The sequence below is a fragment of the Pleurodeles waltl genome, chromosome 8 (assembly GCF_031143425.1).
Source record: "Pleurodeles waltl isolate 20211129_DDA chromosome 8, aPleWal1.hap1.20221129, whole genome shotgun sequence".
Taxonomy (NCBI): domain Eukaryota; kingdom Metazoa; phylum Chordata; class Amphibia; order Caudata; family Salamandridae; genus Pleurodeles; species Pleurodeles waltl.
Window position 1 is genome coordinate 399,562,808 of NC_090447.1, and position 18,463 is coordinate 399,581,270.

An 18,463-nucleotide genomic window follows, 5' to 3' on the forward strand; every position below is an offset into this window, starting at 1 on the left:
GGGTGGTGTCAGGGTAGTTTAGTTTTTAGGAACTGGGGCACCGGGTTGGGGTATTTCTTTTTAGGGCTTAGGGTGGGGAAAGTTTTAGGGCTCAGGGCAGCGGGGGCTGTATGGATAGTTTACTTATTAGGGGCGGGGGTAGTTTTGGGCCTCAGGGCAGGTGGGGGGTTAGGGTAGTTTTTTAGGTTAAGAGGGGGGGTTGTAAGAAACAACCATGCATGCCGTTTCCACATATGCCTTTACTAGGCATGTTTTTCCAACTAAATTCATTGTAAAGGCATGCGTAGTAAAGCCATGGGTAGAAAAGACGAGGCTGTGGATCTGACAGCATTGTTTAGGCATGCATGGTTCTGGCATGCGTGGTTGTGTCATACAACCGTAATCAATGGTTGGCTTGCTCTTCGGTGATCAACTGTTCAATAACCATACACAAAAGGGAAGCTGTCCATGAGGTAATGTGTGAATGAGGTCTGGGGGAAAACTAGGGGCTCTCTTTAACCCCTTGGGTGCCCCAGACGAGTTGGTCTCAGACAAGACCAGCTCGTCGTGCTATGGGTCCCCGGGGGAGCGCTAGCGCTCCCCCAGAAAGCGCTAGTGCTCCCCTAGAAGACGGGGCATCCCTCTCCCCTAGGCAGAGATGGAAGGGGAATCGCTTCCCCTTCCACATCCGCCCCCCCCCCCGACTCCCCTGTGGCGTCTGATGACATCAGCGTGCTTTCTCGCACTGACCTCATCAGAGGCTTTCTCCCAGGCACTAAAAACTCAGCTTCCAGTGCCCGATTGAAGGAGAAATGCTTTGCATTTCTCCTCTGATCACGTGGAGGGGGCAGAGAGGCATGAAAGGAGAGGAAAGGCCTTTCCCCTCCTTATGTCTCTCTGAGCATTTCTGCTGCCTGATCGCGATGAGATGGGGGGGGGGGCTATTTCAAATGAGGGTCGCTCCTCGGGGCAAATTATTTCTAGGCCAATATTAATAGGCCGATCTGCCCCCGGGAGGGGGAAAAATCCACTAGACACCAAGGATAATTTTATTTCTTGCCTTTTTCATTGTTTTATGTTTGGGGAGCGACCACTTTGGCAAAAGGGGGGGGGGGTTCACTAGGCCATATCGGCCCACTAGACACCAGGGATTATTTTTTTTTCTTCATACTTGCGCATAAGGAGAGCGGTCCCTTGGGCAAGGGCCGCTCCCCAGGGGGGCAAATGTTTTTTAGGCCATTTCTGCCCCCCTGGGGGAAGACCGGCCTATTTTTGTTACGCCAATCTGGCCCCAAAAGGGGTAGAAATCTCTAGACACCATGGATTGGTGTGTGTGTATGTGTGTGTTTTGTTTGGGGGGGCAGCCCCTTGGGCAAAGGTCGCTCCCCATGAGGGCACATTACTGATGGCTATAACTGCCCCCCTTGAGGGCAGATTGGCCTATTTTTGGAAGGCCCATCTGCCCCCAATGGGGGGCAGAAAGCCCACCAGAGACCAGGAAAGATTTTTTTCTTCAAAATAAGAGGTTGGGTGGTATGGCCATACCCCCACCCCAAATAAATGGGGCCAAAGTTGTACTTCCCACCAGTGAGCAGATTTGGCAATTACCCCCGATCCACACCCCAGGGGGACAGAAAGTCTACTAGATGCCAGGGAATTAAAAAAAATAAAAGAAAATAGGGGGGAGGTGGCTACCAAACAGTATGGGCCTGGTTATGCCCCCACCCGAACTGAAGGGGCTAACAGTCTTTCAACTCTCCACCGCAAACTAAAACATCTTACCCCATGGCAAGCAAGAGGACATTTGATTATTTTTGGTTTTTCTTTTACATTTGGGCCATGAGAGCTTGGTAACTCTCAAAATCATCTCACTTCGAATGGTGAGGGCTGCACTTTTTTTTTTACTTTGGGAGGCTGCCCTGTAGAAAAATCCACAAGACCTAGACACATCTGAAAACTAAACATCTAGTTGATTCCAGGTTGGTGTGCTTCACATGCACCCTGCACCATTTCCTTAACCACAATGCCCTGCAAACCTGCAACTTTGCTGGAAAGCACACATTTTTCCCACATTTTTGTTATGAAACCTTCTGGAATCTGTAGGAATCCACAAAATTCCTACCATCCAGCATTGTCTCATCTATACCGATAACATTTCTGCTGCACTTGTCAGCCTAAAAATGTTTTTTTTTCAAACTGCTCTTTTGGACCCACTTTGGTTCCCCCTCAATTTCAACGTGTTTTTGGCTCTTCCCTGTCACAAACACTTGGCCCACCTACACAAGTGAGGTATAATTTGTACCGGGAGACTGCACCAGGACAAATTCCCTACCACTCAACGTTTCCCTCAGTGATCCCACACAGAAATGTTGGAATTTTTTTATTTTTTAGCTACATTTGAGGTTTGCTGAGGTTTCTGGTTAAGAAAACAGTGGGGGGTGCACTCAAGTCACACCTCCCCTTGGGTGTCTAGTTTTCAGAAATATCTGGGTTTGGTAGGTTTCCATAGATGACTGCTGAGCCCAAGACCAAAAACGCAGGTGTTCCCACCCCCGCAAAAACAGGTAGTTTTCTATTTGATAATTTTGATGTGTCCAGATAATGTTTTGGGGCATTTACTGTTGCGAGCACAAGGCCTACCCACACAAGTGAGATACTATTTTTAATCAGGAGACTTGGGAGAACGCTGGGTGGAAGGAAATTTGTGGCTCCTCCCAGATTCTAGAACTTTCTGTCACCAAAATGTGAGGAAAACGTGTTTTTTTAGCCAAATTTTGAGGTTTGCAAAGGATTCTGGGTAACAGAACCGTGTCAGAGCCCCACAAGTCACCCCGTCTTGAATTCCCCTAGGTCTCTAGTTTTAAAAAAATGCACAGGTTTGGTAGGTTTCCCTAGGTGCCGGCTGAGCTAGAGGCCAAAATCCACAAGTAGGCACTTTGAAAAAAACACCTCTGTTTTCTTTGAGAAAATGTGATGTGTCCACTTTGTGTTTTGGGGCATTTCCTGTCGCAGGCACTAGGCCTACCCACACACGTGAGGTACCATTTTTTATCGGGAACATAGAATAGCAAAACAAGTGTTATTGCCCCTTGTCTTTCTCTACATTTTTTCCTTCCAAATATAAGACAGTATGTAAAAAAAGACTTCTATTTGAGAAATGCCCTGTAATTCACATGCTAGTATGGGCGCCCCAGAATTCAGAGATGTGCAAATAACCACTGCTCCTCAACACCTTATCTTGTGCCCATTTTGGAAATACAAAGGTTTTCTTGATACCTATTTTTCACTCTCTATATTTCTCCAAATGAATTGCTGTATATACGGTATAGAATGAAAACCACTGCAAGGTGCAGCTCATTTATTGGCTCTCGGTACCTAGGGTTCCTGATGAACCTACAAGCCCTCTATATCCTCACAACCAGAAGAGTCCAGCAGACGTAACTCTATATTGCTTTCAAAAATCTGACATTGCAGGAAAAAGTTAGAGTAAAACGTAGAGAAAAATTGCAGTTTTTTTACCTCAATTTCAATATTTGTTTTATTTCAGTTGTTATTTTCTGTAGGAAACCCTTGTAGGATCTACACAAATTACCAATTGCTGAATTCAGAATTTTGTCTACTTTTCAGAAATATTTAGGTTTCTGGGATCCAGCATTGGTTTCACACCCATTTCTGTCACTGACTGGAAGGAGGCTGAAAGCACAAAAAAATCGTCAAAATGGGGTATGTCCCAGTAAAATGCCAAAATTGTGTTGAAAAATTGGGTTTTCTGATTCAAGTCTGCTTGTTCCTGAACGCTGGGAAGCTGGTGATTTTAGCACTGCAAACCCTTTGTTGATGCCAATTTCAGGGAAAAAACACAAGCCTTCTTCTGCAGCCCTTTTTTCCCCATTTGTTTTTTAATAAACAACATTTTCACTGTATTTTGGCTAATTTCTTGGTCTCGTTCAGAGGAACCCACAAAGTCTGGGTACCTCTAGAATCCCTAGGATGTTGGAAACAAAGGATGCACATTTGGCGTGGGTAGCTTATGTGGACAAAATGTTATGCGGGCCTAAGCGCACCCTGCCCCATATAGCCAAAAAAAGGACTGCCACCCGAGAGGGAAAAGGCCTGGCAGCGAAGGGGTTAATGTCCCTTTCACAATATGCTATTTTTTTTTTTTTTTTTTTTTTTACATTTATTGCCAGTCTCTTTACATTTTATTTCAAGGGCTGATGTAGATTTATTTCCTGTTCTATGGTTGTGTGCGAAAAAAATAGATGATACTGCATTCTGAAATGTACCTAGCTGACTTTTGCCATCTTACTTTAAAAAGAAAATTAGACAATGGTTGAGCAGTGTAACAGATTTGACTGGACATTTGTCAAAGTCGCCCTTCCCTTCTCCCCTCCAGTTTTCACCTTGACCAAATCACTGTTTGCGCAATTTGTTACAAAATACACTACAAGATTTTTTTTAAACTACCAATGAAACCAATACCAGACTATTCAGAATTGCCATCTCCTTCAGAGGTTTCCCATGTTCCCTAGAGATCATTAATGGCAAAATTAGTCAACTCTACATTTCAAAGTTATAATGATCTGCCTTCAAACATATTTTCGCCTTTTGCATTAATATTTTCATTAAGGTCCTTATCCTAAACTGCCTTATTCAGATAATGTTAAATGAATGCTTTAACTTCTGATTCCTTTACTGAGGGCTGCTTCCCTCCTGTCTTAATACATTTATATTTTAGATAATTGTCCGAAATTATCTAGACATACCAATACTGGATTTTAATTCTGCCCCAGATTCAAATAAATAGCCAGGTATATATGGTTGTTCATCTCAATCAACTCCAAGGGACTGTAGCACAGGTTTTCATGTTCACAGACTACAAATCTAAAGATTATATCTAGGTAAAATCTACTCTGGTGGTATCCTCATTTATAGTCCTTCTCACAATGCTTACAAAGTAATTAGGGGACAACTGTTGCTGAAATTTAAACAGCACACCTTACATAGGATTGAACGGGCCTGAAGTGATGTCTATCCTGCTTGTTGGCACAAACCTTTTCACAATGGGAAAATGATCATTGAAAATGTTGCTGGGTTCCTGCCAATTAAATCCTATTTAATGTATCTCCAGCTTGGAGGGAATAGAAGCTGGCCAACCTTCAAGATCTCTCACTGAGTTAAGAACTCACTAGTGTCACCTGGTCAAAAGTTTGAATCCTGACATAGTAAAACTTGCCTGCAATCTTACATTAAGTACCATGAAATTAGGTATAGTAATACATGGTAGTTGCTGCACTTAGAAACAGAAAAAAGATTGTAAATAATACATAGATACAAAATTATTTTTGCTCTTAAGTTTTTGTGTATTTACTTAGTGGAAGAAAATATGCTTTTAATCAGGATTCAAAAAGAATTGTGCCCACTTTGGGGATCCTAATCTGCCTCAGGTCTCATTACCTGCTCTAGATCGGGCCTTTGAAACAGCCAGAGCAAAGCACTCGAGAGAATGACCTGAAAAAAAGCTGCTTACCTTCAGTAACAGATTATCTGCTAGAGATATATTCTAGTTACAGATTCCTTACTGTAGCATTTCCCCCAGGCGTACGTCTGGATCCAGAGATTTTCATTCGAGCAGTACCCCTGTGCGTCCGTCAGTTGCCGCCGGTCGACTACGCATCAAGTTCGACAGATAAAACACTGCGCATCCTATAAAGGCGCCACCCCGGAACACTGACATCAGTTTCTTTTCTCAACTTTCCACGGCAGAACCACAGAACCATGAATAACACTGATCCTGGTGCGTCAGAATTAGGGCCCTAAAAGGAAAGTCCCTGTTCCTAGAAATCAGTTTGCAGAGCGGGGTGGATGGGTGGGTCGTTAAGTAATCTGCAACTAGAATATGTCTCTACCAGATAATTTGTTACTGAAGGTAGGTAACTTGTTCATATGGTAAGAGACTTCTAGTTGCAGATTCCTTACCTTAGAATAGGCACCAAGCAATCCCATTCCTGGAGGTGAGTCACTGAACCAAGGTCATACCAGGAAGTCATGCAGGACTGAACAGGCAAAGTCCCAGTCCCTCAGGACCGGACTGTCCAGGAAGTAGTGTTTAGTGAACATGTACAAAGATGCCCACGTTGCTGCTGGCAGATATCCAGGAATGGAACTCCGTGTGCTAATGCAGTGGTTGCAGCCGTTCATGAAAACCCCCGGGGTTGCTTCTAAGCAATAGCATTGCACATTTTAATGCAGAGAACAACCGATCTGGAGATGAATTCTCTTCTGCACTGACCGACCTCTCTTTGCACCCACATAACCAACAAAGAGTTGATCATCCATCAGGAACCCTTTGGTACGATTAAGATGGAACGTCAACGCTCTTGTTGGATCCAGGGGGTGGAGTCCATCCTCTTCCTTAGAAGGATGTGGGGGGTGCATAAAACGTAGCCAAAGTGATGGACTGGCCTACATGACCACCTTTGGTAAAAAGGAAGCCCTGGTACAAAGCACCACTTTGTCAGGATGGATAGTAATTAAGGGTGGCTTTGAGGTAACAGTCTGCAGCTCATTGACCCTGTGGGCAGAAGTGATGGCTAAAAGAAAGGCTGTTTTTACAGTAAGAAGCTGAATGGGACAGTTATGAAATGGCTTGAAAGGAGCACACATCAGAAAAGTAAGAGCCAAGTTAAAATCCCACTGGGGCATTATGAACAGTGAAGGCAGGAACATATGGTTTAGACCTTTCAGGAACCTCCCAACGGTAGGAGATGTAAACAAGGAAAGTTGGTCAGGTAATCTCAGGAAAGCAGAGATGACAGACAAGCAACCCTTCACGGTGCCCAAAGCGGAGTCCTGCTGGGCTAGAGAAAGAATAAACAAGAGGACATCTGATAGAGAGGATCACCTGTCTAGTCTGTGCACCATGCCACACATTTTTCCAACAACAGTTTTGGTGTAGGTATGCCTGGCTGCCAAGCTAACATTACAGACTTCAGGAGGAAGGTTGAAGGCTGTCAAATGCCGATGATCAATCTCCGTACAAGAATGCAGAAACTGGACAGGTTTGGGTGAATAACCGTCCCCTGCTGCTGTGATAGAAGATCCTCCCGAAAAGGCAGTCTGATTGGAGGATCAATGGCCATGCTAAAGAGCTCGGGATACCAGACTCTTCGTGCCCAGTCCGGAGACACAAGAATGACTTTGGTCCGGTCATTCTTGATCTTCTTGAGAACTCTGGGCAGAAGTGGTATTGGAGGAAAGGCAGAAAGAAGGCCAGAGTTCCACTCGAGCCGAAAAATGTCACTGAGCGAGTGCCGCCTTGGAAACTCCAACATGCAAATTAACTTACACTGCAAGTTCTCTGCAGAGGCGAACAGAACTAACCAAGGCTCTCTACACTGCTGAGAGAGACCTTGCGCCACATCCAGATGGAGACACCATTTCTGATTGACCAGGCATTGACAGCTGAGTTTGTCCGTGCTGGCGTTCAGAGAGCCTGCCAGATGTTGAACCATCAGGGATGTTCCAGCCATGCCCAGAGGTGTAGAGCCTCTTGACAATGGGTCCACGACCTATGGCGGTGGTGTTGCCCGTGAACATCTTCACCACTTTCCCTTTGAGAGAGGAATGAAAGCTTTCAATGCTAGCCTGATTGCTCTGAGCTCCAAAAGACTGATATGGAGCCCGGACTCAGCCAGAGACCAAACGCCTCTGATCTCCGCCTCTCCCATGTGGCTGCCTCATTCCAGGAGTGACACATCTGCCACTTCTGTCAGGTCTGGTTGGGGAAAGGAGAGGGATCTGCCTCTGACCCAATCGTGATTCAAAAGCACCACTGGAGATTTTGTACATTTCCCTTTGAGATCAGGACCATGTTGGAGAGATTTCACCGGATGCTGCACCCACTCGAACTTTAGGTCCCACTGTAGAGGCCACATATGCGATCTGGCATGTGTAACCAGCGTGATTCAGGAGGCCATGAGGCCCTGCAGCCTTAGAGCCATTCTCACCTAAATCCAGGATAGGAGCTGAAACATCAGTATCATAGCCAGAATATCCTGGACTCGCCGCTAAGAAAGACAGGTCCAAACTGCACCATGTCCAGAGCAGGGGCAATGAAAGGGAGCGTCTGAGAGGGAGTTAGGTGCGACTTTCGCACGTTTATAGTGAGCACCAGCCAATGCAGGAAGTCCGCCGTAGTCTGGAGGTGGGAGACTGCAGCTTGGGGTGATCCTGACTTCAACAGCCAGTCGTCGAGGTAGAGGAAGACTGTAACCCCGAACTGTGCAGATGAGCTGTGACCAATGCCATTGCCCAGGGGCACTAGTAATGCCAAAGGGGAGCAAGGTAATCTGAAAGTGCTCATGACCTATGAAACGCAAATAACATCTGTGGGCAAGCAGGGCAGGAATATGAAAATATGAATCCTGCAAGTCCAAAGCTACCATCCAGTCTTCTGGGTCCAGGGCAGATAGGGCTTGAGCCCGAGTGAGCATTCTGAACTTGAGGAACAGATTAAGGGACCGAAGGTCTAAGATAGGGCGGAGGTCCATGTTCTTTCTGGGCACCAGAAAGTAGCGGGAATAACAACCATGACCTACTTGTGGCAAAGGGATCCTCTCTACGGCTCTCTTGCTTGATGATGGCATGGATGGAGGGGTGGTCTCGAACGGGAGGGAGTAACCCCTTCAGACTACCTGCAAAACCCACCTGTCTGACATGGGGCCCAGAACTCCGGCCGCTCTCCCCACCACCACTGAATAAGAAGCTCCCTCCTCCATAGCCACAGTTGGGTTAGAAAGCATGCCAGCGTCAGGGGAGGTGTCCAGACCACAGGCTTCACCTAGGTTCTGAGCCCAGTCTATGGGGTCATCAAGCTGTATTCTAAAGGGTCCAGTGAACCCTCCAGACTCTCACTGCACCCATACCCATAAGAATATGGGTCAGGATCCGACCTAGGTAGCAAGGTCCTCATCAAAGTCTGAATTGGCGTCAAGCAACACCAGTCCAGCTCCCTGTCAGTTATAAGTATGGGATTGATATCAACTGTGGGCCTGGGCATCGTCCGGAGCATCTACATCTGAACCATCGTCAGGGAAGGTCATGGTGGCAAGACGATGCCGGTTCAGATCCTTGGGTGCTCTCCGGATCCGAGGCTGAAGCCACCGGCGAGGAACCCGAGCAGGCCCTGCTGACCCCGTGGAGCCCAAAGGTGCTCCGGCAAGGTCGGACCGCCCAAAGATGAGGCATATGGCCTCATAAAATTCACGCAATTGGGCAGGGGTGGCTCGGACTCCCAAAAACTCGGGGAGGCACAGAGCTAACCCAGAAGTAGGCCTAGAAGACAGAGGCCTAGAGTGACAAGGCTCCTTTTACCGCATCACGTCATCTGACCAACAGGGTGAAGTCGAAGGACGCTTGTTGTTCTTCAACCTCTTACTGTGCTCACCCAAACGTACCGAGGACTTAAAGTGGGATGACGAAGAGAGTGGGCTCTGCAAGCGGTCTTGGGACCTTCCCCTTGACAGAGAGCGATGTAGAGCTGAGCACCAGGCTCTCTCAAAGCCTTCAGGTTCATGGCCTGACACTCGGATAATGACATCGGGTTGTGGTCACTCTCCAAACACCAGAGACACAAGACGTGCGGATCCGTCACAGACATCATCCGGTGATAGGAGTTGCAAGACTTGAATCTGGTCTTCTGTGACGACATCTTGACACACCAAAATGTCAAAAAGCTTCAACAAAAGTAAAATAATCCAGCTAAAAAGTGACTGCAGGGTAGCTCTTCTTAGGAACTGCGGTAGGCTGGGGTGTAAAGAACTCACGTCAGTGGGCCAGAGTGGCACTTATACAGGACCCAAGACGTCCTATCCAGTGACAGTGAACCCGATGCCGGGGACGGATGTTGAGTCAGCCGATGCTACCCGACGGCACGCAGGAGTACTGCTCGAGAAAAATGTACGGATCCAGACTGACACCGGGGGTGGGGGGGAGGAACAGGGGGGGGGGGGATTTAATTTAAGGAATCTGAAAATAAAAGTATCTATCTATCAGATAGAAAAATCTTTTGAGAGGAAATGAGCAACTCATGTCCATCTATCTCAGTTACATATGTTCTAGTCAACTGACAGGAGAAAAAAAAGAGACCCAAATTCATACCTGATGTTCAGGAATTCCACATAAGACATATTTACATAAAACAAATTACATTTCATTTATGTAGGTAATAATAGTTATCTGAAGCTTAATGACCAGTCCAATTGTGGCTTGAATTTCAGGCTTCAAAATAGGTTTTCAAAACTGAGCATAATTCACACTGCCTCCAGTTTTGTGTGATGAAATTTCATGAGTTACATTTCCAGATGCGTTTTCTGCTAAAACATGAAATTTACGGGCACAATTTAGAATATTCATCAAATGGATGCTCATATACTCAGCTACTAAACTTAGAGTTAATGCATATTGATTCCTTTCAACTCTTGCCTATAGAATGGTTCATGATATTTCATTATAAGTAAGGTCTGGAATGTTTAAGTCTAACACACCAAATTAGTTTTCATATTGTTTGCTAAAATTCATACTTCACACCCTTGTGTTTATCTTATTTCCAGACGTGGCCAGTTGCAAAGAGTCACTTTTCACAGAATTTTGTCTTTAATTCATTAAATGACTATGCATTTCATAGTTAATCATTTGCTAAAAATCAGGACTGTAGAGTCCTTCTTGCATGAATAATTGCCTCAGATCAATGGAGCTTCAGCTCATATTTTGAAAGTAAATATGTGTTATATTTCTTTGTTCTAGGCTACTTCAGACTGAGTTGCACTGAGGGCTGTGAGCAAAAACATTCTTCTTTAGTGAAAAGTGTTAGAAAATACATATTTTGAAGAATATTTATTTGATTATATAAGGGTAGATAATCCCAATTCACCTAACTGCAGTCCACATATTTAACTTTTCTATGTACAAGGAGTCTTTGCTGTATGAACAAAACAAGAAGAAATACAATTCTACCACCTTTTCCCACAGCTCTCTTTATTTAATCTTTGTTTCTAATACAGATTGCCTATCCTCGTTTTTATTTTATTATAATTATATAACTGAGTTAATCAGTGAACTTAAGCTACTTGAATAGTTAAGGCATTGCTAGAGTGCCTTCCCTAGAGGAATACACAGTTTTCAAACTGTAAATCAGCCTTATGTACCAATTGTAGGCACTGATGGTTTGATCGATTATTAGGTTTGATAGGTTATCATGTTTTGTTTACTCTTGATATTGAAGTCTCTCCTCTCATGTTTCCAACCCCTCCACCGGATGTCTCTCAACGCAGCTCTCATTATCTGGGTAGTTACCCTTTCTGGATACATTCAGGATATGGTTTTCTTTCATTGCCAAAAGTGAAAAGGATGCTAAAACTATTGATCTGTAAGACTGCACTATTGCTAATATAAGTCATCAACATACACAAAGAGTTTTTGAAGCTTGATTTATCAAAGACTAGCTGTTGGCAGACATGCTTGATGACCTAAGTTCCATCTTATGAAAAAGAAAATCTTTCACAGGGTATACTGTATGCTAAGCTATAATTTTCTAACTAAGGTAAGGAGCCCAAAGCTTAAAGTGAAAACCATTAGGACAACACTCCCAGACACACTTATCTTAATATACTCACAAGTGACTGGAGTTTTCTGTAACTTCTGTCCACTTCCTGAAGAGATGTTCATGCAAATCCCAATCTGAATCCCATACATCTTCTTGCATCAGTAAACTGTACTGCATTTTAGATTCAGCTGGACAGATAAGTCAAAATGTTCATTATTTATTAGCATCACAGAATTCATACTTCGGTCTCTCATGAGATGCAACTAGAAGAATATTCAGTTATGGTGAATGTTACTTACATTTGGATAAAAATGGAAGTCCCACGTAACAATGATCTCCGCACTGTAAAGCAGCATCAAAGTACAAGTTTGCAATCTGTGAAGTAAGCATGAACACAAATGTTCAGAGCCAACAGCAGCTGTTGCTAATACAATAATGCAGAATTCTTGAGGAACAAGTTACTTACCTTAGTTAACACCTTATATGGTAGAGACAAACGCCTTATCTGGTAGAGACAATACCTAGTTGCAGATATAAAGTATCTTAGAATTGTCCCAGGCGGCAGTCTAGATCCAGAAATTGTTCTCAAGCAGTACCCTTGCGTGCCTTTAGGTGGGGTCAACTAGCCCCACATTTTTGTTGGAGGTGTCCGCACCAGATATGAAGTCACAGGTCATATATAGGCGCCAACCAATGTGCTGTTATCAATATCCTTTCACGACTTTCCACGCCATTAGTGCAGAGCCATGAAGAACACTGACCAATGGTGTGTCAAAACTAAGGCACTGAATGCAAGTCCCTGTCCCCAGAAATCAGTACGCAGAGCGCGGGGATGGATGGGTCGGAAAGGAATCTGCAACTACATATTGCCTCTACCGGATAAGGTGTTACTGAAGGGAAGTAACTTCTCCATTTGATAGAGACATCTAGTTGCAGATTCCTTACCTTGGTATAGATACCCAAGCAATACCATCCACGGAGGTGGGTATAAACTAAGATCATATGCGAAAGTCCTGCAGAACCAAACAGGTAAAGAGCCTATCCCTTCCTACCAGACTGTCGAAGCATTAGTATTTGGTAAACATGTGTAGAGATGCCCACGTTGCCACCTGACAGATGTCAAGGACTGGGACACTGTGTACTAACGCAGTGGTTAAAGCCCTAGCCATAGAAGGATGAGAACGCAAACCTTCAGGGGGTTGCTTCTTAGTGCATAGCACATTGTAATGTAAAGTACGGCCCTTCTGGAGATAGTTCTCTTCTGCACTGTCCAACCTTTCTTCACACCCACATAAACAATAAAGAGCTGATCATCCGCCCAGAACTCTTTTGTATAAGGTAGAACGCCAATGCTCTTATTGGGTCTAGGCGGTGGAGTTTCTCCTCTTCCTTAGAAGGATGCATGGGTGTGTAAAAACTAGGTAATGTGATGAATTGGCCTACATGGAAGGGTGTAACCACTTTTGGTAGACAGGAAGCCCTAGTGTCAAGCACCACTTTGTCAGGATAGATGGAAAGGTAGAGCAGCTTAAATGACAATGCCTGTAGCTCACTCACCTTGCAGGTAGATGTAATAGCCACAAGGAGGACTGTTTTCAAATTGAGAAGCCTGAGAGGAAATTTGTGGAGAGGGTCGAAAGGAGCGCATATCAGAAATGTCAAAACCAAATTTAAATCCCATTGAGGAATAATGAATAGGGATGGAGGGATAAGGTGCATAAGATCTTTGGGGAACCTTAAAGAAGGTTGATGAGGTAATCTGAAATTGTAGACTGAGAACCTTTTCATGTGCCCATGGCCGGGCCCTACTGCGTCAATAAATGGATCAACAATAGGACCTCAGAAAGATGGGCAAAGAGGGGGTCAACAGACTTGTCTGTGCACCATGCCACAAACTTCTTCAAACAACAGGCGTATACCATCCTGGTCGAGGGATGCCTGGCTGACAAGATAACGTTACTGACTTAGGGAGGAGCATCAACAGCTGTCAACCACTGCCACTCAATCTCCACGCAATAAGTCGCAGAGTGGACAGCTTTGGGTGCAGAACCCTTCCCTGCTGCTGGGACAGGAGATCCTCCCAAAGCCATAGTCTGACCTGAGGATCGATGGCCATGCTCAGCAGCTCAAAATACCAGACTCTCTGTGCCCATACAGGAGCCACAAGGATTACTTGCGCCTGGCCGTTCTTGATCTCCTTGAGAACTCTTGGCAGAAATGGTATGGGCAGAAAGGCGTACACGAGGCCTTGGCTTCATTCGAGATGAAAAGCATCTCCAATCAATTGCAGTCTTGGAAATTCCAACGTGCAAAACTGCTCACATTGCGTGTTTTCTGGGGAGATGAAAAGATCTAACCAAGGTAACCCCCCCACCGCTGCTGAAAGAGACCTTGCACCACCTCCTGATGGAGACGCAATTCATGATCCACTCAACATCTTCGGCTGAGTTAGTCTGCTCTGGCGTTCAGATAGCCCACTAGCTGTTGAACCACCAGGGATATACTCTGCTGTTTCAGCCAAGTTCAGAGGTGCAGAGCCTCATGACAATGTGTCCACCACCCCAACCCGTTCTGTTTGTTACAGTACCGCATGGCGGTGCTGTTGTCCGTGAACAACTGCACCATCTTTCCCACGATAGAGGAGATAAATGCTTTTAATGCTAGCCGGACTGCACAGAGCTCCAACAGGTAGATGTGGAATCCAGACTTTGCCAGAGACCAGATGCCTCTGATCTCCGCTTTACCCAGGTAGCCGCCCCATCCCAGAAGTGACGCATCTGTCACTTCTGTCATATCTAACCCAATCGTGGCTCGGTAGCCACCACTGCAGATCTCGTGCAGTTCCCTCTGAGATCTAGACCATGTTGAAGAAATTCCCCTAATTCTGCGCCCACTGTAACTTCAGGTCCCACTGCAAAGCCTAAGTATGCCACCTGGCATGTGTCACCAGTAGGATGCAGGAGGCCAAGACAGAGGCTGAAACATCGGTATCATAGCTTGAATATCCTGAACTTGCTGCTAGGGAGGATAAGCCAGAGACTGCACTATGCCCAGAACAGCTCTGATGAAAGTGTGTCTGAGAGAGTCAGGTCTGAATTTGGCACGTTTATAGTGAACCCCAGCGAACGCAGGAGGTCTGCAGTAGTCTAGAGGTGGGAGAAGACAGCCTGGGGCAAGCCCACCTTCAATAGCCAGTCGTCAAGACAGGGGAAGATTGAAACTCCTGATCTGCACAGATGAGCTGAAACCACCAGCATCAACGTGGTGACCACCTATGAGGTGCTGGTAAAACCTGAGAGGAGCACAGTGAAATTAAAGTCCTTGCGGCCTACCATGAACTGCAGGTAACGTCTGTGGGCAGGCAGGATGGAGATATGGAAATACGCATCCTGCAGGTCCAAAGCTATCATCCAGTCTCCTGGGTCCAGGGCAGATGGAACCTGAGCCAGAGTGAGCATCTTGATCTACTTCTTGAGAAAGAGATTGAGGGACTGAAAGTCTAGGATAGGGCGTGGTCCTTGTCATTTTTGGGCACCAGAAAGTAGCTGGAATAGCAACCACTACCTAATTCTGACACAGGGACCCTCTCTATGAAGCCCTTGGCTAAGACGGCTGTAACCTCCTCCCTGAAGTGCCAGGTGGTCCTCCGTCGTCCTATTGCAGGATGGTGGCACGGATAGAGGGGTAGTTTCAAAGGGGAGGGAGTAGCCCCTTCGGAATATATGCAAAACCCTCCTGTCTGACCTGATGGATTGCCAGCAGAGCAGGTGATGGTCAATCCTGCCTCCGACTGGTCCCTGGTGGGGGATCATCAGACTAGGAAGGTTTGGAGGCAGCAGAGTTGCCAAAGCACTGGCTCCCTGATCCACGAGGACAGTGGATCCCACGCCCCTGACCACGCAGAGGCTGGACAGCAAGCGTGGCACATTGGCTGGAGGGGATTGGACGTGGCTGTGCCCCAATTCCATACCCATGAAAGGAGAAAAAAAGTGGACTGAGGTGGATGAGAGGCTGTCTGGGGGCCAAGGACCTGGCCATAGCACGAGAATACTTGAAGCACTCGAGCGCTGGGTCTGCTTTCTCTCCGAAGAGACTGGTATCATCAAAGGGCACGTCCATAAAAATAGCCTGGACATCCCCCGAAAAGCCAGACGTCCTCAACCAGGTGTGGTGCCTCAAGGCCACTGTCAAAGCAACTGCTCTGCCCAGTGAGTCAATTGTGTCCAGTCTGCATCGGATTGTGAACTTTGCTGCGTCTCTCCCATCAGCAACTGCTAGGGAAAGTACAGCCCAGGCCTCCTATGGAACCTGTGGCAGCACTTGCGCAACTGTATCCCACAGCATGTGGGAATAACCGGCCAACAGACATGCAAAGCTGGCAGAAGAAAACATCTTCCCAAGTGTGTCCAGCTTCTTGGATTCCCTATGTGGGGTGCAGAAGGGAACACGCCCTGAGAGGTGGTGGGTTGGATGACCAAGCTCTCAGTGGTGGGGTGTTGCCTCAAGAAACCTGGGTCACCCAGTCAGGGCAATGGTGGCAGGCAATTGCCCTATTCACAGGAGCCCCTGTGCTGGTTAAGGACCGCCTACTCAGTAGGACATCTATAAGTGCTTCATTAAAGGGGTGAAGAGGTTCTGTGGAGGAAGCCTCAAGGTGAGGCACCTGTGTCGGGTGGTTAGCTCTGATGGCCTCTGAAGGCAGCTCAAGGTCCAAGACCTCAGCCACTCTCCACACCACCACTGAGTATGTAGCTCTCTCCTCCGTAGCCATGGAAGGGTGAGACAGCATTCCAGTATCTGGGGAGGTATCCAAACCACTGACTTCACCAAGGTACATACACCAGTCCATGGGGTCTTGGAGCTGGTATTCTAAAGGGTCAAGTGACCTCTCCTGTAGGAAAGTAGTATCTTCTTTCTGACATAGATACCACCACTTTTTTACAGTGTCAAGTGTGTTTTGACTGCAGTACACTGGGATCCTGCTAACGAGGACCCCAGTGTCAGTGTTCTCTTCCCTAAATATGGTTGGTAAGTAACTCTTTCACCCCACAATTGGCATAGAGGCATAGTCCTGTACAGCCCTAGTATATGGTATTTAGGCACCCAGGGCACTAGTACACCAGAGGTCCCCATGGGCTGCAGCATGTATTATGCCAACCATGGGAGTCAATGCAAACAGACTACAGACCTGCCATTGCAGCCTGTGTGAAATGGTGCATGCACCTGCCACCCCAGACATAAGTTTTACCTTATATCCTGGTCACTGCACTCTAACCTTATAACTCACCCCTAACATAGGCCCTTCAGCCCAGGGGCAGGGTACATGGTTCTAAGTGTGAGGGTACCCATGCATGAGCAGAGAGAGGTAGCCCAACAAACCCCTCATTCCATTCGCTGGGCTTTGTAAGTGCAGTGAAGCCATTTTAAGGTATGTAGTGGACACTGGTCATCACAAGATGTCCAACCACAATAATTTCACCAAACCTGGTCATATTTGGCATAAACAAATGTTGAAAACATGCAAGTACACCGATTCCAGTGTTAGTTGCATGATACCATGTACTCTGGGGGTTCCTTAGAGGATCCCCCCTGTCTGCCTGTGCAGCCATGCAGGGTCTGCGTGCAAACCGGTACTGCCGCCGACCCCAGACACTGTTCTGCCCTCCTGCTGCTGAACTTAACTTGGGCAGGGGAAGGCAGAACAAAGAGCTTCCTGTAGAGTAGAGGTGTTACAACAGCTCCTTTAGAAGTAGGTGCCTCTGGGCTAGGGTGGTGGGGCTCCTTGCAGAACCGGTTTTCTCCAGTGCAGGAGCCCTTGGCTCCCACTCTGGCATGAAAACAGACAAAGGCCAGGTGAGTGACCACCCCCCTGTCCACCTCCTCCCAAGGGAGGTGCCCAGAGCTCTGCCAGGTGGCCACTTGATTCTGCCATCCTGGAAATAGGATGAGCAGAGGCCCCTGGGAGCATCGGACTGGTTAGTCCAGCAGATTAGTGTCCCTGTGCCTGCTACCAGTGGGTCCTCCTGGGGTTTCCATCAATTTCTGCTGGCTCTCCTTCCTGCTGAGGGCTGGCCCTAAATTACCTGTAAAGGCTGAATCCATTGGACCTTGCTGGTCCCCTCTTCTGCAACTCTGCTTGCATCTCTTCTCTTGCATTTGCTAAGGCTTGTTGGTGGTTCTGCTGGCCAAAGACCACTCTGCAATGAGACAACCAGGGTGGGACAGCTTGTGGACAGCTCCTGTGATCAGTCTGTATCACCTGGATGCTGCAGCTGCATCTCCATAACTACTGTCCAATCGGAAAGCAATTTCTGGAAGGATGGGCATCACCCTCCTGCACCCCCTGGGCATCTCCAGGAGGTCTGGACTCTGTCCCCTCCTTCCACAGGCCTTCTTCATCTGGAGTCCACACCTGGGTTCACCGACCTGGTCCACAGGTCACAACAGCAGCTCTACAGCCTCGGTCCCCTTCGACTTCAACGGGAGGTTCTGACACAAATTCACCCCTATGCACCTGGGCTCCCTTGTGCGGGTACTCCACTTTCTCTGGGTAGCCACGGGCTGGGGCACTCTCGAACTCTCCTTGTCCCAATGGGTTTCCTCTGGCTTCTCTGGGAAGGGTCCTGAAACACGAAAACTCTAACATCGACTTCCCCATGTTATCCTATGGACACCTGACCCTGGGTGACATCTCTGCACACGATCCTGGGGAATCCTTGCTACTTACCTCTGGTGTTTTAGTAGTTCCCCAGCCCTTAAGATCCTTGGATTTCAGTCTTGGTTAGTTGTGACTTTCTCTTCCCATTTTTTAAGTATATGGTTTGCACCCCCCATCCCATTGGGGCCCATGTTATTTTATGCATTTACCTACCTGTTTTA

The 18,463-nt window shown here is 46.7% G+C and overlaps 1 protein-coding gene across 2 annotated transcripts in view; it reads right to left on the bottom strand.

The window, feature by feature from the left end:
- TMEM131 (transmembrane protein 131) overlaps window positions 1-18,463 on the bottom strand; it is an 892,454-nt gene that overhangs the window by 388,866 nt on the left and 485,125 nt on the right. For both annotated transcript variants that reach the window (XM_069204268.1, XM_069204267.1), the window contains exons 21-22: window positions 11,884-11,959; window positions 11,655-11,772 (exon numbers count right to left, since the gene is read on the bottom strand). In XM_069204268.1, the coding sequence (XP_069060369.1) occupies window positions 11,655-11,772; window positions 11,884-11,959 (194 nt within the window). The remainder of the gene's footprint in view (window positions 1-11,654; window positions 11,773-11,883; window positions 11,960-18,463) is intronic.